Source organism: Bombus pascuorum, chromosome 15 (assembly GCF_905332965.1).
Source record: "Bombus pascuorum chromosome 15, iyBomPasc1.1, whole genome shotgun sequence".
Taxonomy (NCBI): domain Eukaryota; kingdom Metazoa; phylum Arthropoda; class Insecta; order Hymenoptera; family Apidae; genus Bombus; species Bombus pascuorum.
This window is the reverse complement of record NC_083502.1, coordinates 5995028-6019110: the sequence shown is the minus strand read 5'-3', so window position 1 is coordinate 6019110 and position 24083 is coordinate 5995028. Positions and strand designations below refer to the sequence as shown.

The 24083-nt window shown below is 37.0% G+C and overlaps 2 protein-coding genes across 6 annotated transcripts in view; one reads left to right on the top strand and one right to left on the bottom strand.

Moving 5' to 3' along the window:
* LOC132914751 (ecdysone receptor) overlaps nucleotides 1-24083 on the bottom strand; it is a 206482-nt gene that overhangs the window by 28076 nt on the left and 154323 nt on the right. Inside the window, exon 1 of one of the 5 annotated variants that reach the window (XM_060974117.1) lies at nucleotides 10951-13002. The exons of the other annotated variants lie outside the window; for them this stretch is intronic. Within the exon in view, the coding sequence (XP_060830100.1) occupies nucleotides 10951-11266 (316 nt within the window). The 5' untranslated portion in view covers nucleotides 11267-13002. Of the gene's footprint in view, nucleotides 1-10950; nucleotides 13003-24083 lie in introns of those variants that run through there. 5 annotated transcript variants of the gene reach the window in all.
* LOC132914750 (neprilysin-1-like) overlaps nucleotides 1-24083 on the top strand; it is a 140305-nt gene that overhangs the window by 45658 nt on the left and 70564 nt on the right. The window lies entirely within an intron of this gene.

Here is a 24083-nt window from a genome sequence, read left to right as displayed (position 1 = left end):
ATACGGTACTTTTACCGGAGGGAATACCATCTTCGTGCCAGCGCAGAGAAAACGCGCATACCGTCCACCGCGTCAGGGTTTCCCAACCTCAAATCTCCTAGGACATTTATTCTCTCTTTTTTCAAACTCGTTTCAGATCCAATCAGAAACTTGTTGAAGTGTAGTTGTATACGCTGATCGTGCAATGCATTCAGAAGAGATTTTAGGTTAGGTTTGTTACTGTGTTACTTAACCTAACAATTTTTAAAGTTCCAAAAGCCAATACTCATTATACTGCAACAAAAATATCTCTTGTATTATGTAAAGTATGGAACATTAAATGAAACCAGATTACGAAACTGTAAGATTAATTATACTAATGCAAACTGTTCAATTATGACTCAAGGATACCAATTCCAAGTTAAATTGGAAATACATAATTTTTAAGCTAAAAACTCCCTTGATTGCCGATACATCGTATGGATATATGGATAGAATAGTTAGAACACAAGACTAGAAATCCCTAGAAATTTCTAGTTACAAACTTATATAACACTATTTATCATCCGTTCACTGCGGATCTGATTTTCATTTTCTATCATGTTCTTTTCATTTTTAAACTTTCACACTTTGCGCTTCTGGCCGTAACCTGGATTAAATATGGTTCTGGATCCGTTCGATTTGTCACCACTCGTACTAGTGACAAAATGTGACCACCAAGTCATCGTGTCCCAAATCAAACAGAACAGTAACACGACATCGATTCTCGAGTTGAATAAACTACATGACATGTAGTACTACGTCGTTAGCTGTGAAAGTAATAAATGTGACAAGGAACGTGCGATTAATCACTCTCGCGTCTTGTACTTGCGAAATGTCTATTAGTAACTGGATCTGATAGGTTGGTTTGGTGCCAATGTGACTAATCTCCAGGTGAAACTGAAATTTTTTCCTCGTCGCGTTCTCACCAATCGGAGATCGTTACGATGAGACAAAAACCAACCTGACGTTTGATCTCTAATCACCTATCGATATTTTTGAACCAATGACTAACATCGAGCGTTTTTAATCGCAGTGGAAATAGACACTAATGTCTACATACGAGCACAGGAAGCAATCATTCGACAAGTTAAAAACGAAGATCATTTATATCTTAGTAGAATAATTAACAAATAAAATCTATATTGGTTTAGACAAAATTTTAAGACATCTACAAAAGATGATTAAACTTACATCAATTTTTCTATGTATATGTTACAGATAAACAAGTATATAAATACATTTTTCAACGTTCGAATAAAAATAACTAGAAAATTAGGGATTTTAATTTTGGTTCATTCTAAACTTTGAGACATCAATTTGTAAAAGGAAGTCGAGCGATATAATTATCTCAAATATGGCAGCAACCAAAAAATTATAACGGGTGACTATTGTATTATTAATAAGTAGGAAATAAATTGAATTGATATAAATGTGATGGTTTGAATTGGTCATACAGAAGAATTACAATTGCAAAAAGATACATAGAAAATACATGTCTGCTGTTTAAAACAATGTCTGCCGAAGGAAACAATATACAGATCCAATTGACGCAGAATGGTATTCGAGAGATGCAGCGAGAACGTTCTGAATATAGACCGGTATATTTTAACCCTAGCTACTCTAATTACTATCTGCTTGATGGCCAGCCAATTCCAACTTATTTTCACCGTCATTTTGTTGCAAGTATCTTTAACGTCATTTTTCTCCTCCTAACCTCAACTCGTCTACTGTTCCACTTGATGTATCGGATTAATCAAATCCCCTTTCCAACTATCAATCTAACCTTTAACGACTATAATCCTCCTTTATAGTCACCTAGGAACCTTTGATTTTAAATCACTACATACATCTCTTCTTTGTTGCTTCAGGGAAGGGGAGGCTACATCATTGTCACGAGCATCAAATATTTTATTTTATAGTGAAAATAACGAAATTGTTCGTATGGACTTGTAAATTGGTAGTACACCACAGAAATAGCATTTTTAAGAAATTTTTCTGTCATGGTAGCCTTTCTTTAAAATTTGTCCATTTGCGAGAACGATCATAAAAGATATAACTTAGAAAACACTAAGCTGGCACCCCGCTGGGGGTAGCCATCCACATGCTATATTTATTTTATTTTATTTTTTTATTTACCAATTGTCCTTCAGGACAAATTGTAAAAACCAAAATAAAAATAAAAAAAAAATTTGCGAGAACGAAAACAAAGAATGACAATAAATGTCTGGTTTGTGTAACATAATAATTCAAGTCACCTAATAGTCAGCTAACGGTAGCCACCATTCAGTCCCAATATACCCTTATTAATATTCAATTTCGTCAATTCAAGAAAAATAAGTGACTCGTTTAAGAAACGGTATAATTCCCACTTACGGAGATATTCAAAGTTCCATCCAACACAATAGAGGCTACTACGCAAACTGTTCCTCGGAACAGATGAATAAACATACAAGTGTCATTTGTAAGCTCAGAATTGTTGCCTGATATTTTTTATTATATGTACAAAGGTCTCCAGAGACTTGTAGAGCGCTGGTTCAAAGTTGAGAACCACTGCTCCACGAGTTTCTGATATCGTTTCCCGTGTACGTGGCTCGTTACCATTCCACGCACAACTCACCAACACAAAGAAAAGCACGCTCTTATACGATACACCACTTGATGACCACTGACGACCCACTTCTCCTGTCTGGTCGGTCGTTTTGTTGCTCGACGCTTAATCCTAAGTAGTTTTCCCGCATCGAGGAAAAGTTGCCACGGATTCAACCGCCCGACTATCGAGAGAACGTTTCCGTCGTACGAGCTGCAGCTTTAAAGCGAGTGCAGCGAGCGGAAATGCTGGATCCGACTTCAGACGATGAAGATTTTAGCGTCTCTGGTTGGTTTAACGAAGATTGGAAGCATTTTAAGCTTCGTTTTAGCCAGACTCCTCTTACTTTAGCGAAGCATCTTTAGTGAGTTGGCTGAAGATTTTGAGCACGTGAAAGTAGCTTTTGGCTCGATTCTGCTTGCGATTACTTTATATTTTAAAGATCAAGTTAGGATTAAGACTCTGACGACCAAGATTTCAGTGTCTCTGGTAGGCTAAATGAAGATTTTAAACACTTTAAAGTAGTTTTAATATATTATAATTGCTTCTAACATAAACCAAATTGATCACCATAATCTTAGCTAGACTATATAATTGAACGATAACAAGCATCGATATTCCTAACGAGAAAATCATTTTAAAAGTCGAAGAAAGATGATAAGTTGATCTAAAGACCTCAAACTCTGCTAGAGCTAAAAAATTCACCAGATAGACTCTCTTCATCAAACTCCCGACTAGACAATAAACACGAACCGGCTTAATTCCCCACAAGCGAATCGTCACAATCGAGTTCAATTTTATAACTTTCAGAACAGAAATACAGAAATAGAATGTTCATAGAAATTTGTTTCATTCAGTGAATACTAAAATTACTTCAAACCCATGTTATATATATATTTGTTATATATTCTGTCTAACGGTCAAAGTTAATTCCTAGTTTGGATAACGAAAAGCCATAAAAATTCAAATCACAAGTTAACCTATTACGCCATACTCGGCCTGACCGATCAGTCGAGCGAGATCTACACGTGGACACCTAGCCGTAAAGCTTGGTAGATCTCGATTTAGAACAAACTGGCTCACCTTATAAGGAACAACCTGATACATCGCATTATCGTCCGCTAGACGTTGCTTCCACACGATTGAGTCTCCTCTTTCTCGAGTGAGAGTGACCTACTGACCTCTTCCTGCCTCTTTCTCTTTCCTTCTTACTGCCGCCTTCCACCAATTTGGCCCTTTCCCCAACCCTAACCTCTTCACACAACATGAAACAGGAAATGGAAGGTACACGTGGAAATAACGGGCCAAGTGACCGATGGGGAAATACTTCTGACTTGAAACGATTTTCGGGAGGGTTAAAGATTGCGCTGATCCCTGCCAAATAAATTTCATATTCACTTCCTTCGATATTGGTAATAACGAATATAGGAACTTTTTATATAGTTCTTTTTAGGGGTTTACGGTTTTGAGGTTCAGTTTTGGTACTTTTTCTAGGTGTCAAATTTAATGCAAGGAATTATTTATGATTTGCAATTATCGTCTGAAGATTATAGTTTATCCATTCTTTTAGGTTCCAAGAAAATATTCCTATACGAATAAATCAGTATCGCTGTATGTATAAATAGCGAAGTGGAAAATATCGAACGCAAGGTAGATGAGTTAACTGGTCTCAGTTCATAAAATTAAGTAAATGTGTACGTGTTCTCCCCTCCATTCTTATGGATGAAATCGTGCAGTTTGGAACTCACTTTCGAACGATTTGCAACAAACGGACAGAAACGACACGAAAGATGCAAATTAGATCTAAATATTTCCTTTACGACGTCTAGTAATTACACGATGGAAGAAGAGAAACGAATTTAGCGGGAACGCGACGTCGCATTACGAGTCTGTGTAATTACGCATTCTCGTGGGGTGCAATTTGCGTGTAATTAACATCATTGAAATGCTACATCGATACTACTATACCGGTTATTATGCGATTTCATCTGAAAAAATGATCGAGGAACGATGTTTCTCTAAAAACGAGGAAAGGAAATATCCTATTGTTGCATAAATCACGTGAAAAAAAAGGAAAATATATTATCCTACATGGAGAACTAATCTTTATTTAAATGGAAATTTACATGCAAAAAGAAAATATTAATAATTAACACGTAACAAAATTTAACTTTCAATTAAATCGAAATTTATGTGAAAAAGGGAACTGTTGAAAATTTAATTCTCATTTTATATCGAAGTATATGAATGCAGGGCAATAAGTAGCCCTCGAATGATAAAGTTGGTTCATAGTCGAGATATAATGGTTTTAAGTTAGTTGATTTAATTCGTAGTCCGGGTTTCATGTGATAAGGATCATAAATGGTATTTATCATTGTGACCTGTGACTCCGTAGTAGTAGTGGGGAGTTAATGAAAAGAACATGAAATATACGATGATTTCAACTCGAAATTCAATTTAAAAGACACGACATTTATAATTAAAAATATTTGTTTATATATATATATATATATATATATATATATATATATATATATAATCCTCGAATTGAAACGTCATAAAACTTAATTGAAAAGATCTCATTTATTAATTTATTTACAGGACATAATAATAATTCAACCTAATTCGAAAGACACAGGAGTTAAATTTAAATATGTATTTTTTTATTTAAATTTGAGTATAATTAATATGAGATTACTTGCTCCAATAATTTTTATTACGCTAGCGATAAATTTTTTTTTATTGCAAAATTATCGAACCATACACGTTGGAATCTTATAAAAAGTCTAAGGTTAGTCGAACAAGGTTTACCAAGAAATGTTTCAACGATATTTCTAAGATATTGTCACGGTTCATTCCCCTCGAGCGTCGCAGACGTGCGAACTAGACGAGCAAACCTTCAGAAATTAATGAGACCCCGACAGAAATCCGCGTGGAAACGTGCAAAAATTTCGCGACCGCATCGTCCTTTCACATTCCGTGTCGCACTTGCGATTCTCGGGAATATTCGTAATTACTTGCAAAGAATTACGTGTAATGCTTGCAAATTACGAAATAGATTCCTCATCCTCTTTACCCTTTTTCCCGCCCCTTTTTGAATTTAAATCTCCCTAACTAGAGATCTACAAGAGAAAAAGAAATTTCGTCCGGTATATTTAAACGATTAATATTTTTCTGAAAAGCGCTTGTCTAAAACATTACGATAGTTAATCTTCTAATTAAAACAGGAAACCAAATTCCCAAATATTCCAACTCGCGAAATACCCAAACATCGAAAACTTTAAAATCCACCTTTCAATCTACATAACCTAACTCCTTTGGCTTTTAAAAAATGAAACCAAAATTTCCAATAAAATGCCCGAATCCTCGACGAAGTTAAAATAAATAACCAGTTAAACCTCTGCAATTTCCAAATATTCCGGCTGCCAAATTCCCTAGGGGTGGAAAAATTTCAAAATTCACTTTTCCATCTACATAACCTAACTCCCTTAACCTGCAAAAAATGAAACCAAAATTCACAATAAAATTTCTAATTTCCAACGATCACGTAGACCAACCCATGACTTAAAAGATGACAAATCAGACACGTAAAGAAATAAAAATTCCTGCGTCCTCCTCTATCGAGTTTCCTATTGAAGGAATGGTGAGATTTTACGATGCGATCAGGAACGAGTTTCGTGTAGCTTCTTTTCGGTCGTATCCGGCCAGTTTCTACACGTATACGCGTCTAACGGTGCCCAATCGCCGAAACCGTGTGGCGTGCCCGTCACAACGGAATATTTACGAATCCTCGTCTATCTAGCACGTTCGTGGGCCTGTGTGCCGCGTGGCGATCGGTATTCATCCGTTCGACTGGAATTCGATGACCCATTTCGAGAGGAACGAACCACCACGTGCACGTCAACCTCTAACTATTGGTATCTCGATTACAGCGTCGAGGAACGATCCACCACGTGCACTCGATTGCATTCACAGAACGTCTAGGGTGGGAAGGAAGAGTTCTCTAGGGTGGAACACCCGTATCGATTATCGTCAATTAAGCTGGGAGATAGGGGACGATCCTCGACACTTCTGCTGATCGATACGCTCAAGATCGTGGAATATAGGTTAATAATTGACCAGAGTGGTCGCCATCTTGGTATCCATTTTATGATTTTTGACGGACATTTTATACATCTACTGAAGCATTATGGTGTAGTAATATTTTTCAGATTAGTCAATTTTAGTGTTAAAGTTTTTGGTAAATTTCTTCCGACAATTGAGATATTTGGAAATTAGAAGAGCTAGGTTATATACATACAAGAGTATAAAAAGTGGACGAATTTTTCATTTTTAGCATATTGTGTAGAATTACTAAAGTATTTGTGAGCATATTAATAACTTTCTCTGTGTATTTTTTTCTTACGCTATATAATAAAAATTATCTGGCTATTTACCAAAGATCAATTTCCTATGAATCAAATATCGAAATTAATTCTCTTAAACTTTCATCTATTAAAAGGAAATACTCTCTACTGTATTGCAAGTATATTACAAAATAAACAAACATCATCCTACTATGGAAAACCTCTTTAAACGAGCTAACAAACTCAACTATATCGATGTGTACCAACCACCTGAAAGTAAAAATTCCCTAGACCCTCCAGAAATAGAACACCGTATAAATCCAGTGTGCATGTAAAGTGTTTGATAAAACTTTCCTGCGTGACACGATATAAAATAAAAAAGAAGAAAAAGAAAAAGAAAAAATATCACGAGATAAGAAAATACGACCTGTCTACGAAGCCGTGAATCATTGGCGGGGAGGGAAAAAACCGAAAGACCGTGACCCAGTTTCCGGGTCATCGGTATCGCGACTGCAAACGAAAACACAATGGTTCACCGCGTACATCGCACCGACATATAACGTGACGCATCGTGTTATTTAAAGCCGCTGTATGTACATACCTGTGTTGGACAGACGTCACACGATGCAATAAACTCGTGGAGAGAGTGCAAGGATGAAAATAACGCGGCCGTGTGAGCGACGATGGGGAACGTAGAGAGGGAGGACAAAGTTTCCACCCCCGTTCTTTCAAGAAAGTGATCGAACTTTCGTCACAAAGATTTTTCATCGTTGAAGTATCACCGTTTATTTATAAACTTTTACTGCTCGTGACGATTAAATTGGTACTCTTCGACATATTGTTGTTTGAGAATTATTATGGCGCAAATTATTTCGTTGCTATTTTTCAAAAATAGTGTTCTACGTCTATTTCTAATATTTCTTCAAAAATATTAGCCTAGTTTGTTGAGAAGAAATTGTTCATATTTTCAATGCCATTAAAAGTATGAACTTGTAGTATAATTGCCTCTATATACGCAAGCAGAATTCTTTAATTATTCAACAAATCCGTAAGAAGCTTCAATAGTAATAAATTCAAATAAAATAAAATTAAAATATAATAATTTTAATATTAATAATTTCTTTTGTAAATGAATTTCGACATAAAAATATTCAAAGAATGGAAATTCAGAGCCGAGATACATATTGCTATATGTGGTAACCCTGAAAGAGAAAATTCCCCACAGTTAACCCTAAAATTATCCACAATGAGGTTAGTTTGACCAGAACCTTTTAATAACAGGATGTTTGATTAGTATAAAAACAGACATATTACGAACTTTACGACTGAGATCACGCAATGAAGGTGAAGTTTCGAATAATACACAAGTCATCGTGCATATCATGCTTCCGAATGCAGTGATCTGCGGTAATTAAATAACGGGGTCACGAAGGTCGACAGTTAAACAACTCGGGAATAACTTGGTAATTGCACGTTTCGTGTGAATCTGATTTCACGTGTGCACCAAGCTAACAGGAGAACCTTCACCATGGCATGTTCCCTCGTTCAAGGATCGACCATTCTCCGTGGAATACTCCTCAATTATCGAGAGACAGTGTTATGTTTGTTAACGCTGTTATTGTAGCAATGATCAATAGTATTAAATGGATTTTTGTGTGTATAAAAGTTGTTTAAAGAACATATAAGTATTATATTATATACGCTAAATGTCCATGAAGTAATAAATAAAAGATGCTTTTTCCAACTAAAAAAAAATATAGAATTCCGTTCGAGGAAACGTATTTTCAACTAAAAGATAGAGAGTTCCGTGCCAAGAAATTTCGTCCAAGTAAAAGGTACAGAGTCCTGTCTGAAGAAATTTTTTTCCAAGTAAAAAAATATAAAGTTGAATATCCAAAATTTTATTTAAGTAAAAAATATAGAGTTCTATTCAAAGAAAATTCATTTGTAATTTTAGAATTTTAACTAACAATAATATTAAATATTTAGAATTTAAAAATAACAAACAATTAATTACAATTAACCTCATCAAAATCCATTAAACCACACATCCGGGATGTTCTTAGAATTAAACCAAATGAAACTACAAAACCAATACGAAAACTACCAAGGTACCAAATATTTCATTTATTTAATTATTAAAAAACCTTCTGATCTCGCTCTAATCTATTAAACTATGCTTTCGACAAATTCGTCCAATTAAATCAAACGAAACTACGAAAGCAATCGAAAAATCATCTGGAAACTAAAAAAAAAATGCATCGTTGGGAAAAGAGCGGATACAGAGAGTCCCAGGAGATTGCCATCGAGGCCACCGGTTGCAACAAGTCCGAGAGCGTTGATAACGTGGCAAAACAGGAAAAAACGATAAAACGACCGAGTCGGAGATTAAAAACTCAGCGACAATAGCGAAAAATAAAAATCTATCAACGAGAGGAACGAAAGAAAAGAGAGACGCGTGAAAAATGGTGAAATTGCGCAATTGGCTCCAGGTATGGTGCAAGATGGCGCAATCGATGACGAACGCCATTACCGGGTCCTATGAGGTCGTCGATACTCGTTTTTGGTCCGGCACAATCGGCCTCGACCTGATTTCGTAGAGAAAAAAATTAGGTGAAACTAGGTATGCCTGGTATTTCGAAAAAAGAAGGTACAGTCGCTTTCTAACGAAATCGACTGACGTGTGTAGGTCGATCACCTCTAAGGCCGTTTATTGGCTCACGAAACCTCCAACCCACTCGACTTTCAATCTTTCGAAACTCTTTTGTCTTGCCTTTATTTTACGTTTTTCGGACAATTTTTTATGTCTTTTTTAATATTCCATATTGTATTTACGTAAAATTGTACCTTAACCTATTAATTGAAACATTTCCCAGCCCATTAAGGACCAACATCGCATTAGTGCAACGTCTCTTTTAAAATATTTTTCGATCAATTTGCATCATCGAATTCCGTTTTTTAAACATTCTGGTTATGAAAAGAAATTCGAAGAAATCGAAGTATTTATAAAATTATAATACATCATTTGGCCCTTAATGGTTAATCAGAAATTTAAAAGTTTGAAAAAGTCAAGGCTTTTGACGAAGATTTTCCAACTTCTCTCTTCTCTTTTTTTTTTTTCTGGTCGACTTTGTACACGGGAATAATCTCAACTAATTAGCAATTTGTCAGCTACAAGTCGAGTAAATTAATTTTTCTGTGGATCCGGCAAACAAAGTAACTTCCCATACCTACTTCTTTCTTTTTTTTTTTTTTTTTTTAGTCAATTAAAAGTTTGTTATATAGAAAAACCGTTTCCATGTATATTCGTCAGATTTCCCGGACTCTCTGCAGAAAACATGCTCTCTTGCTTTTTAAATTTTTCTTTTGATAACGTGCAACTGAAATATGACCATACGTATCTGTAACTTTTGCAAACTCCCGAAACTAAAATAATATTTACAAGTATAAAATTATTAGAAATCACGAAAAATCACTAGAGGCCTAGAAACTTGTATAAAACTATAGTCTATCTCTATTTTAGAGTAAAAATATAGATTATTACAAACTACTACTTAAAATATGTACAGAGCAATCATAAATAAACTATCATATCTAAGAAATGAATCATCTAGAGAGTCATCGAATTAAAGGTTTCGTACATACAACATCTACATGAAATTTACTGTATCAAATATACATTCTACCAATCTTCATAATATCTCTATTTTACTGCAAAAATAACGATTATTAAAATAAAATAAAATTATTATCAAACATACAGATTTACATTATAAATAAAAGAAATTATATCTAAGAAATGGACTATCTGACAGACTTTCTCAAGTAACATGTTAAAATTCAAAACAAAAACCACGTACACACATATTACTCTCCCTCTTAAAAAAAGAAACTTTCGTAGCGCCACCTGAAACAGTCCTGGCACGCGGTAAACGGTACAAGTAGCACTCGTGCGCTTACGCAACGCGACGGATACGAAAAGTGTCGAGCACAAACCTTCGACGGGGGTGGTGAACGGCGATGCAGGATCGGTGACCGTTGGCAGCACTGTAGTAGTCGTTGTGGCGGTGATGGTGGTCCGATAATGATCTCCGTTCGTCTGGAGCCCCCGATGAAGGTCGAGATCCCACAACTGAAGCTCTTCGTTCTTGACAGCTGCACTTTCCGGCGTGGATGGTTGAAAATTCGGCGGTGGCGAGAGTACGCCGCTGCTTGACACTTCCGGGCTCGACTCCTGCAGACTTCCGGTGTGCCTGTTGCCCCATCGTCGCTTAACACCGGCGACAGGCACACGGGGCACCGCCTGCAGCATCTCGCCAGCCTGCTCCGCCTTCTGGACCGCCGTTTGCTGTTCCTTCGGCTCCACCGTCTCAATTTTCCCCGACACTTCCGCTGGAGAAAAAATCTCGGCCACCGTGATGCACCTTCTTACGCGCACCTACACTTGTACACACGTGTCCACACTAGTCTCTTACTATTCGTCAATCCGATTTTTCTTTCGAACGAAGGCGCGCGGGTACACTCTTGTTTACACGAGGTACGAGGCTACTACGCTAGTCGTTGACCTCGATAATTCGTTCAGCGACCGAAATTGCGGCAAGGAATACGAGGTCAGGGCAGCGCGAGCGAATCGATTCACTGTCAAGAGTCCATGGTCCCCGAGCTCTCACGCATCGTCTGTCTCGCTTGGCCGCGCTGCTTTTCCTCGTGCCCCTCTTCCTCTTCGCAACAGAGCGCTCTGCACGTATACACATACACGTAGTATGCACGACGTACGACGTGTGTCTGTGAAGACCGTAGACGGGGGAGCTCGTGACGGGAGACGTACGATCGTCTTCGTTTCGCCTCGGTTGCTCTCGTTTCTCTTTCTCTCTCCCCTGCTCTCGACTCCTCTAATGGCGGCCAAGCAGCCACGGAGTGTCGGTCATCGAAGAAACGGGGTCACGATCGCGCAAAAGGGAACGCAGCAGGCGCGGGCGGTGGAGGGGGGAAAGTGGGGACGGAGGGAGGGAGAGAGAGAGAGAAAGAGAGGACGCACAGCCAGCCAGCCAGCGGGCGAGCCGACGTCTATCTCTCTCTCTCTGTATGTTGCAGGCACGCCGCGTTTGCTTCTGGAACGTCAACCAGCCGAGTAGCCGTGGTAGAAATGCATGATTTTCACTGGCGAAATTCTCGTTGTCTGAGGCTGCGCGCACGATCGACGAGGAACCGACAGCCAGATGAGTATATACGTGTGTATCGAGGTCACCAGAGGAACGTGTATACGTTCGTTCGAGCGAGTCTCTTTCTTGTTCGCTCCACTTTTCTGTCACGCTGATATGCGGCGGCCACTCTTTCTCCCTCTGTCGTCTCGTTTTCCTCCGTCTCGTCTTCGAGTCGATGATCGTCTCGCTCCCTCTTATCGGACGACCGAGTTTCACGCTGTGTCCTTTTCTCTTTCTACTTTCTCGTTTTCTCTTCGGCACGTACACCACCAGTGCACGAATTACACGCTTTATATATGTAATATCGTGTAAGTGTATTTCGACCGATGCGTTAGCGATCACTGCGGAACAGATCAAAAGAATTGCGACGCCTTCCGGATTTCAATCGAGCCCTCCATGCCGCGCAACTATCGTCATCTCTGCACACGTGTGCACAGTCGACAAACGTGCGAAAGCCGCGCGACGCACAACAAAACACGACGGTGGTGTTACGTTACGTCACACTCAGGGGATACACACACGCGTACACACGAATTTCAATACGTACCGGTAGCTCTCTTAAGTATGTATAAGTAATACAACCAACGAATGCACATTAATAACAGGCATATACATACAGTGCACAAGAATGTTACGTGTTCCTTTTTATTATTCTTCTCTATTCCCCCTCTTCGTGTGTGAATACGGGCTGCGTGTTACGCACGCGCCTACACGACATTCAACGATGTTACTGCGTCTACGGTCCGACACTGACTGAAGTCGTACGGGCTGGTCGTGCAGGCACGAGGGTGCCCGCCAGGCTCCGACGTACCTCGGCCGACTATCGACCAATCAGCGCACGACTTCTCGCTACTTTCACTGTCGCGCGTACCCTGCACCGTAGGGTGCCCCATACCTGTGCCGCGCAAACGCGGTGTTTTCTGCGCTATAGCCTCGATGTTTTCCACCTACACCGTTTTCATTTTTCTTCCTACCAACGTGTGTACGGTCGATTCTGCGTCAGCGTTACTTTTTTAAGGGAATCCTTTACGACATAGTATCACAATATCTTGTGATACGTATATGCAGTTTTGAGGTCAGTATACGGGGTGTTGTATAAAGGAGGAGGAGGTAATTCTAGGTAGAATAGGAAATCGAAAGGATAGTATAAGAGTTTTTTCTCTGGTGCATCGTTTGTGGGAAAATTCAGATCGAACATTTAGAATAGGTGTGCGCTAAATATTTTCAACTACTGTTTTCTTGAAAATGGAGCTTTAAATGAGAGAAATCTATTGTACATTTTCGACTTACTTCTTTTTTTACGTAGAATTATGCACTTTTCAGTTATATCATAATTACTAGAACTACCTAATATTTAGAACGATAATTCTTTATCAATATATCTTGTAAAATATGATTCCAAAATATGATATAATATAGGAACTGTAACCAAATCAAAAATTTCAGTTTCTTTTACAATTTTGAGATTGTTATATTTTCTATATGTTTCTATTTTATTCCTTTGAGATTTATGTCATACAGAATCTGTGTAATGTGATTCTTTATGATATAATTTTGAGGTTATCACATTTATGCGCGAGTTTTCTGTTTAGATTACTATACATTTCCAGCATCTTTTTTACTTTTTTAAAGTTGAAGTAGTTGAGAGAAAAGACAAAAGGTACTGTAGTTTTCTTGAGAACGTATCAAATAAATCTAACGTCTTAACGAGTTTTTAATGTCCCCCTCGAGAACAGCATACTAACTCAACTGCAATCCGTTGCTCAGTTTCGTGGAGACGTAATTAATTCGGAATTTTCTCGAATATTTATTATTCACTTTTTATGAGTAACCGTTTTTCAGGACTCAGCTGACAGCTTGCTCTGTTAAGCAGAATACAAGCCGTTATAACCGAATACGCCCACAAAGTCCCTTCGATGCAAATCTTAGCCTTTACATTCAAGAAAATAGATTCTTCCATAGTTGGAACTTCAATGTGCGGAACCTTGTATCTTTCCAATGCGTTTCAATTAACGAATCTCGGATTTTCTTAAAAATGATATTTCTCAGCGTGAGAAATTGCAGTGTCCAATTATATATTACCATTCCGCTATTTTAGAATCTTTCTATAAAAAAATTCAGAATATTTTTAACTTGTAAAATTATTTCCTAACCTGTTTTGTATAAAAATAGAAAAGTTTCTTTAACTCTTAGGAATAATACTGAACTCTGAATTTTTCGTTTCCCGACCGATTATCTTGGAAATTTTTAGTCATCGACTTGACCTTTCACCTGTGTCTTCCTTATTTCCATGTTTATCGCAAACTTGGTCGTGTCTGGCAGCACGAAACGATAGAAAAAGAGCCTGTAAAATACACATTGTACCTCTCCTACACGACAATCCAGGAAAACAGAATAATCGAGAAGATATCTCACTGAATGAGAATCGATAGTCTCCAACGAGACAAGAGATCCTCTTGATGAATTTGATGTGCGTTCTTGGAAGCCAATTTAATGTGTGTTCTTGGACACACCGTCGACGTCTCTAATAAAAGATGAGAAAACCAGCAAGTTTTGAAGACTAATCGATCGAATCTTCCTCAATCGAAGATATTTTTTAAATCACCGATAGACCAAAAGTAAACTACTGTAAAATTTAATATTAATATTTTGTCTTTGCTCGTAAAGCAGCTTTTCAGGATCAGCCGGATGAGACTTGATGATTTGCTTTTGATGAGCTCAAAGTAGACGTCGGCAGTAATGGGCACTCGATGAAATTGATTATTTGAGAAAACCAGCTTAACTCCAGGGTTAAGCAAAGAATCGATTTCTAGGAAGATTCTGATTTACTCTTCGATGCAACATTGCATCGTATTTTCCATTGTTGCCACCAAAAACAAACTAGAACGAATTTACACGTAATTTATTTAATGTTTTTTTTGAGAAGAAGGAAAAATCTAAATTAGTTTTATAAAGTAGGGTGAGGGGAGGGTACCTAAATAGCAAATTGAGAAAACCAAAAGTCACGTGAAAACTGCCATAAGAGCGCGAAGAACGAGTGTATACTAAACTTGCCTTATGCCTGCCTAGTGTGTATATACTTTATGTATATAGGAACCAAGTCCCAAGTTGCAGAATGAGAGTTCGTTGGAGGGGGGCACCCTTTTACTAACTTGATGTAGGGGGTTACCACCCTATTCGTGACGTCATCCACCTGTTACACCCTGAATAAATACACACGGACGCATGCGCTTGTACACCTACACACCTAAAACACACGCATACAAACGCGAGCACTCAGGTATACGTAGGATCTCGCCGGGAAACACGGTGAATGTCGCGGATCAGTGATGCGCAACCTGTGGCCCGTGACCCGTTTTTCAATGAAGCTACAGCCCGGTTTTTCATTAATTCACAAATTTTCAGGCCGTGCTTCAATGGAAATTACCAGCCTATCTTGTCCGATTCAATCGTTGTTCTCCCAATTTCCTACTTTTTTAAAGGAACTCTGTAAATCTTAGGAGCGCTGAGTATTATATTGTATATTGTATCGTATTGAATTATCTCTTTTTGAAAATTGAATTTTTCCAGCTAAATGTATGTAATTTGATCTCTATATGTATGTACAGTTCTTGTTATGTTAAATTAATAATATTAATAATATTAGTTTTTATATTATTACAATAATTCACGTATCATACATTTTATATTTTGTAGAAATTAATTTTATAGCTACCCGCGATACCAATCACGAATGTATAGAATAATTACTATATTACAGATGTTTATGCATTTATAGAAAATTCAATATGCAGGAGTGAACGAATTACGCGTGATACCAAAACATGTGAAAGATAATAAGAGAAATAAAATCCTCGGTAACACATTAGTTATAATATTTAAAACAAATGTATATTTAGTTCTCATTTTTTTTACTTGCATTCATAAAAATATGAATTTACATGAATGCATAAGTGCAGTCTGATAATTACTCTTTCAATTATATATTAACATAAATTTTCAGTCACACCATATATATTCGTTAAACATTTTTAAAGCAATTTTTAATGGACATATTATGTAACAATATAGGATATAGAAAGCTTGCAAGGAGTTTGCGAGCCACTGTAACAGTTTCCACAGGGTGGACGAAGGATTCGAAGGCTGTGCGCGTGTGGGTGTCGCTTCATCCAGCCAGGGCCATAGGGGTGGGTCATGGCTAGAGAGAAACGAGGACAACCCTCGGCATGGGCTGAGCCTAAAAGTGTGGCTGAATTTCTAAACGAAACCGACAGACTTCTGGAAACATCCTGGGTCAGCTGTATAAGCTATTATGCCTAGTCAGGATTTCTATTTCCAAAAATTCTGGTTTCAGAAAAAGGTCGTAGTTTAACGGTCTTGAGTTCAAAAGAAATATTGCTTTTGTGAAGAGACTGAGATTCCGACAGAGATGAATCACTATGTATTTTCATTCCAGTGTAATGGTTTTGGTGATACACAAAAAAAAGATTTTTTACAATTTTTTACTATTTAGATTTCGTGGATATCATGTATGATTAAATATAGAACTTTTGATCATTGTCCCTTCTATATTGTCGACATGGAAATGCAACAATGTTATTAGTAAAGAATTAATATTAATTGTTAATTAATATTGATTTATTAAATACAGATGATGATAACATTTTGGGTTAGAATGCTTAATTTCATTTAGTATTCTATACTACATGCGGTAAAGAGTATTATTAATTCCATCGTGTAAAATATGTAATATTATACATAATTAAACGACCATGCCACGTACAAAGACTTACGTTATTTATTACATATTATACGGTTATTAGTAAAATTTCAAAATATTTAACAAAATGCTCTTCAACACACATAATATGAAATTCAAATTCTAAATATTCGAATACTTTCCTGAACCAATGTATCTATATACATTGGCGTAATAATCGTTAACATAATGACTATTCACGCTATCCTTAAAAGAATGAATACACATAGAGTATAGACAGAAAAATTTATCAAATACTTTCAACAGAAAAGATATAACTTAGAAAAAACGAAGCTGGCACCACGCTGGGGGTAGCCACCCACATACTATATTTATTTTTATTTTATTTTATTTTTTTTCACCAATAAGATATAACACTTTACCAAATGTCCATAAGGACAAATTGTAAAAAAACCAAAATAAAATAAAAAAAAAAAATACTTTCATGACCCGGTATACATAGATGCGACAATTGGCAACGCGAAGACGTTATATTATTCAGAAAAATTGATATACTGACAGAGCTATTAAAACGCAATCTATCACACGAAACGCAGCCAGTCGGCTAAATCGGTGAGACGAATATACAGGGTATTTGTAGTCCACTATTAGAAGAACGGAAGAAGTCGAGAAGCGAATACCTATTATAGGTAGTACGCGATGCGTGACTAATGGCGGTAGCCGTAAAAAGAATCATGCGAGATGCTAGGAATTCATTCAGAGAAGTCGAACGCATTAACGTTGCACCGCGATAGCGCTTTAATAACAGGCGATCCAAGGTCGATATGGCTCCGCCACTGTGAAATGTTCAATGTTCAACGATTTCACTGCGTTTCAACCTGCAAGCAACTGACCGCCAGTTTTATTTACGCTACCGCCATTTTCTGGACCTCTTAAAATTGCTCTGCTCTTAGTAAATTGTCCGAGACCAAATCAAAGCTTTCTTCCTGATGGTAAATCGCGCTGAATTCACGGCCAGACTGTTACCGTTGAAAGTAATTCGATCGAATGGACGTTGGTTATTTTCGCTCTAGGGAATTCCGCTCTAGGGAATTCTTGGGAAAATTCCTTTGGTGCATTGTTACATCGTAGTTGAGATATCGTATGGAATATAAGTTTCGTTGAGAGTTAAATAAATATAATTAGATAACTAGGCAAAAGATAGGTTAATAGTTAAATAGCCTGATAAAAGAAGTACGTAAATCGGAATATGTGTATCGAAAGCAAATAGGAATATCAGTTGCAAAGGAAATCCCTTTTCAGGACCTGGAATTTACCAAGTTATTTGTTATTATACGTTTCTTCGATGATGATATTGAGGTTATGTGGATATCGAATTATCTTAATCTTCTAACCAAAATATTTTCTGCATCTAACCTCAGTAACGTTATACCAAATAATATCACTATAATGTACAAGCTATGGAAATTTCTGTAAGTTTTTTAATAAAGATAATTTTTACTTCAATTCTTTTTGTACGTTCTGTTCTAATACTAAACTAAATTTAGTTTCAGGAGAAGTCTTGGAAAATCAGATTAAAAAATTACATAGAAACAAACATAAATACTGTTGCTGCGAAGGTACTCTTAAGCAAATCTTTATAACGGTTATAAACAACGAAACACGATCTAAGTACATAAAAGTTATCGACACTAGGATAATACTTAAAATTTCGACTAAATTTATATCTACTGTTAATAAAAATCTTTATATCTTTTATCTAATCGCTGTACGTATCTACGATCTACAGAAAAGAGAGCCGCGAACCTAAAGTACACAAACGAACTAAAAATATTGCTGAATACCGGTGACCTTAATTAAATTTGTCAAAATTTTAATCTTCTATAATCTCGATATTCTAAAATTCCAATCTCTCAACATTTTAATTTTTCAAAGGTCTCTGTAACCTTTAAATCAATGGAACACAGTACATTTCGATGTTTAGACGGTTTTATTGCAAAATGACAGATTGTATATCAAAATGAGTCATGGATCAAAATCAAGATCAAGCTGATGTGAGCGTAAATATTTTTCTTGAACGAATTGAATATAAGCATTGAATATAAAGCCAGTAGTGTTAAACACAGTAGCATTTAGAAAAGGATAGTAAATGTATATCCTGCTGCTACTGTGAAAAGCTGAGATCAGCAAATTCGAAGATAAGAAATAAACCACATGGCTGGTCAAGAAATGTTATGAATAACATTGGAATAAAAATCTGCCATCGAGTCTGAATGCAACACCTCAAAGTACACGACGCATAAATTAAGTGTGTGTTATGCAACAGTTTCTCGTCACCTATAAGCTATAGAGAATACTAATAGCTTGAACTAAAAAATATATACCGTCTTGATAATTGTAAATCTACAAGTTCTTATCGAAGATCCCCTTAAAGTGAAATTAATTTCAAATCAAATGACATTTAATTAGAAATTTGAAAGCTTCAGAAAATTTGTCTTTTAATTAAACGAACCTACATGTTCCTATGTAAAACCTATGAAAACAATTTTTTTTAATTCGTGAATGGAAATAAACTGAAATCCTCGGATGAGACGAGGAAGTGCGAGGCGCCTGGCCCAGAAACGAGACCAGAGGTCGGTGATACGTGGATCGCTGGTCAAAGATCTCTGCTCATGTGGCGTGCCACGAGGAAACGACTACCGCAACGCTTGTCCGGCCTCGTTGGATCGTTTAGCGTCGTTCACCAGCGAGCCTTAATCACGGTGACCTCGTGCCACTGTTTACGATCCGCGAGTCGTCACAGTGCTGATTCGACGTCATCAATTTTACCTTTCGTCGCAGCACAACTCCGCAAATTCATTTTTTATTAATCTCGTGCAATAGTGCGGATAATATAGAACTTGTTAAACTAAAAAAATTCAGTTATTATTTAACGATTTATTGAATCTAACAAATTGTGAAATTTACATCATTTAGATTTTTATTTCAAAAATTCTATACCTTTGTATCACACGTTTCTATGTATACTGTAAAAGTAGGCTAAAATAAAGTAAAATAAAAATTGATATTCTGAAAGAACTTGTTTTATTTTATTCCTCATATATATGTACACCTATATTTATCTATCTCTATACTTTTGAAACTCTGAAAGTGAGTAGAATGAACTATTAACTCCTCGCTGATAGCCTAAAACTAACATTGATCTAGGTCAAGGTCCTAGAACGATAACAGAAGATTTGAAAATAATATTGCATCATTTGTATCCACTTTTATCTGTTAAATCACGTAATACATTATGTTGAAAAGAAAAAGCATGCCGTAGATATGGAAGATAACGAAGATATCTCTTAATGCACCATTAGTCGAACCATCTCATTATTCTTCAAGAACATCGGCAGAGTTGCCTTGAATTTAAGATCAGTTTTTCATAGAAAGATAATAATGCCTGCTATTAAACCACTTCGATCAGAACGAAGAAACAAGGAAAATTCAGATCGGATAAAAGAAAATGTGCTATTACATAGGAAGAAACGTAAAAGAAACGCAGTTTGATCTGCGATCGGATTTACAAATGCAAATTGGAGACACGATTAAATCATCGTTCGAGATAATCAGCGGGGGTAGAGTTAAAGAATGCGATGTTCTCACGCTCTGAAAGACAGAACAACAGGATAAAACAAGGTGAAAATGCAACGTAGAGAGACGATTGTGCAATACGACGGAGAGGTGACCGGGTGTCAAGAGCACCAGAGACGTTTTTTTCGTCGCGGCGCACGTATGAATATACACTTGGAGGTCTTCTCGTTAGTAGCATTATCGGTGACTAACGATCATGATCGCCAAGGCCTTTCGTTCTGCTCGGCTGATGCACCGCTCTACTTTGTTACGGGCTCTGTCTCTTTCTGCACGCCACTTTCGATTCAGCTTTGGTTATGTCATCATCTACTATACGTTGGTATTGTTCCACCTTACGTTCTGTTATTTAATCTATTTGCGAAGCATTTACTCTGTACTCGTCATAGATAAGAAGTTATTTTGTTGTTGGTATTAAATGAATTATAATTCTATGTATATGATGATATTATATAGAACGGAATATATTTAAGGATATATAAAATTCAACACAAAATTAAACACAATGATACATTTAATACCGAATGTATTTAGGAAAAAATGGAAGTAAAAGATGAATAAACCTGAGAATGTATAAAGAAGAAGGTATAAATTTGAATGAAACAAATAAAAATACGATATTCTTCTCATTTAAGTTTCTGTCATGTTTTAAAATATCCTGATGTAGATAGGAAAGATCCTAACCTAGAAAAACTAATTTCTCTAACAATTACACATTAACACAATAATATTTTCTGTGTCTGTGTATATGTTTGTGAAAAGTAAAACAACTCCATTGAAATTCTACTATGAAGATCCAGTTAAATAAAACAAGCTTCTACTAAATCCCATTAGAAACATAAATTTCCATATAAAAATCCAGGGCAAACCCATCACGCTTTCCTCAGATCCTCCTTTGAACTCGAAACTCCTCATCCAATAGTTTCAACTTGCAACCTTTCAAATATCCTTCAAGGATGCACACGACGAGAGAAAACAACCTACCTAGTCAGCGTGTGCTCTGTGTCAGGACCTTGAACTTGAACCTGAACCGTGGCAGACCGTCCCCAGCTCGGTTTCTAGGTTGATCCGGGTCAGGTGTGCCTCGCAATGGGCCTTCGAATCCAGGTTAGGGCTGCATTTCTCTCTGACCGACCCGGTCTACCTGTGAACCTTCGACGAATCGCTCGGGTGACCCCCAAGCGAGCCTCCGCGCACGCGCCCCTTCGTAATTCTGGAAACGGGACAGCTGCCGTTCCGCTTCCTTCTCCTCTCTTTCTCTCTCTCTCTCATGCACTTCGTCATCCTAACCTCTTATCGACCTTGGTCTGTCTTTAGGTGGCTCAGGGAGCCTGCAGAAGTAGACACAGCTTTTATCTCCTTGGTCAATGCAAACAACTGGGGACTTGCTGACGACACCCTTTTTGAAAAAATTTAGCAGCACGTATTGTACTAGGTGTTATATGACGGCTGTTGATATTTGTAGATAATGGTTGTCGTGGTTTGGGCTGGTTTTATGTTTCACAAGATCTTTGCATCCCTTCATGACTTTGGGTTTCAACTATGTAACAAAGGCGTAATTGTTTGAGTAATTCTGTTGACACAACCGTTCTGGCTTTGTAGATACAAAAACAATGGTCAGCGTGTAACATTTACCAACCTGGATAGATTAAATTGAATTATGAGGTTAGGTCGTCATTAGATCAGACTATGGACAAGTTTCAAAAGTAATTTATTGGCTACGGTTAGTTGAGGACAATTCTGTATTTTGAAGAGTTACGAAGCATCTGTGAACAATTGCAAAATGACGACTATTATCGTCCTTCTAATTGCTAAGCGTTAATAGAAGCAAACTGAAACGCGAGTTAATTGACAGGAAGAATACGAAGGAAGAATTTCTGTGCGTCCATGTTTAATAGAAAGAGAATAGACTATATTCCTATTTTAACTTGGCTATCGACATTGACTCTCTTTATGTTGATCATACTTATCGAACGAATAAAGAAACTTTGCTCGTTGCTTGTTTCAACCATGAACTATATATAGTATAGTATAGCAGAACATCCACGTTGGAATTCTTTATTCAAAAGACAGTGAACAAAGAGCAAATGAGCAACGAACACCAGGCAATCTGTTGAGTAAATTGAGGTGTTCCACGAAAAGGAAATCCAGGAAGAGGAACGACATCTGTTCCGGAGTCCCTGACCGCTCGGCTACCACATCCTTCTCTCGCAATTACGAGCTCTGCTCCTCCATGTGAGGTTTCGAATCTGATCATTTTATGATCTTTCGTAACATGCGATATATTTTTCTTTTTCTAATAAAGAAGATACAAATTTTTTATAATTCCATGCTTCTTAAATTTTTGAAAATAGATTTTAAAATAGATGGCAAATTAAACGGACGAGCCTATGTAGAACGTGACCCATAATAGAGGCCACAATGATGCAACGAATACAGAATACGTCAAACGTATGTAGCGAGAGACCTCGCACGCTAGTTGTTGAATCTTCGTAAAACAATCGGTTTCCGTCTCGAGAAGAGGCGGTCCCGATCACAACACGCGAGAAACGAGCCGCGAGCCGAGAGTCGCGATGACTGGTAAAAATACCGGTCGAGTGAGTAATTCCGTGGAAGAGCTGGCAGTTCGAGAAAGAGGGGCTCATGGTGACAAAAGAAAACATGCGTCTATCGGTTGCACATGCACCGAACGGCCTTGAACAAGCAGCGAAACCGACCGCACCTTTTCTTGCGTGCGACTCTTCGGCAGCTTCAATTTCTTTGTTCAGACTGTATTTTTTCCTCCGATTGTACGATTTCAATCCTGTGCATTGTACGTTATATCCAGATGGTTTTGAGCCATAGAAATATTTTCTTTTGTGCAGTTTTATTTTCTTTTTTCCCTTTTTTAGATACACATGATTTGAATTGTATACTGTTGATTTAACAAAATGTTAGATTGGTGTATTTAGTGTTTTTGGTGTGAAAGTTGGATTTATATTGGTACAGACTTGATTTTTAGTTAAAAACAAGAAGGTTCAGTGGGATGAATTTCTTTCGGAAAGTGAATCGTTTGAAAGTTACAGGAGATTGAAGTTAGTAGGGTTTGTTGCTTAGTGCAGCGCCCGAAAAATTTTAAACACGGATAACTTGGATGTGGTAGCTGCTTTCACAAAATTTCTTTTTCCAGTGTTCGTAGTTTTCCGCGGAGAATTTTTTTAAACGCAGTCTGTTTTATTTTAGGTACGAACTTTCTATACATAAATTTTAAAATTTTTAATAATTCGTCCCTTACCTACCTCTATTATCTTTGGTCATTTGCAAAGTAGTTCGTTAAAAAATAGAGAGAAATGTATAGAAATCTTTGTGTAAATTTCTATACAGAATTTTTTTAGATTCGGTATCTTTTATTTTGAATCCTAACTCTTTGTAGGCGATTTTTTGAAAACGTCAAAATTTTAATAAACAAACCTTTCTTTCCCTGTCTCTTTTATAAAAATGAGAAAAATTTGAGAAGAGTTTATAGAATTTACAGGATCCATATATTTTTATCTCCAACACCCACAGGCCAATTAATATTTTTTAATTAATGC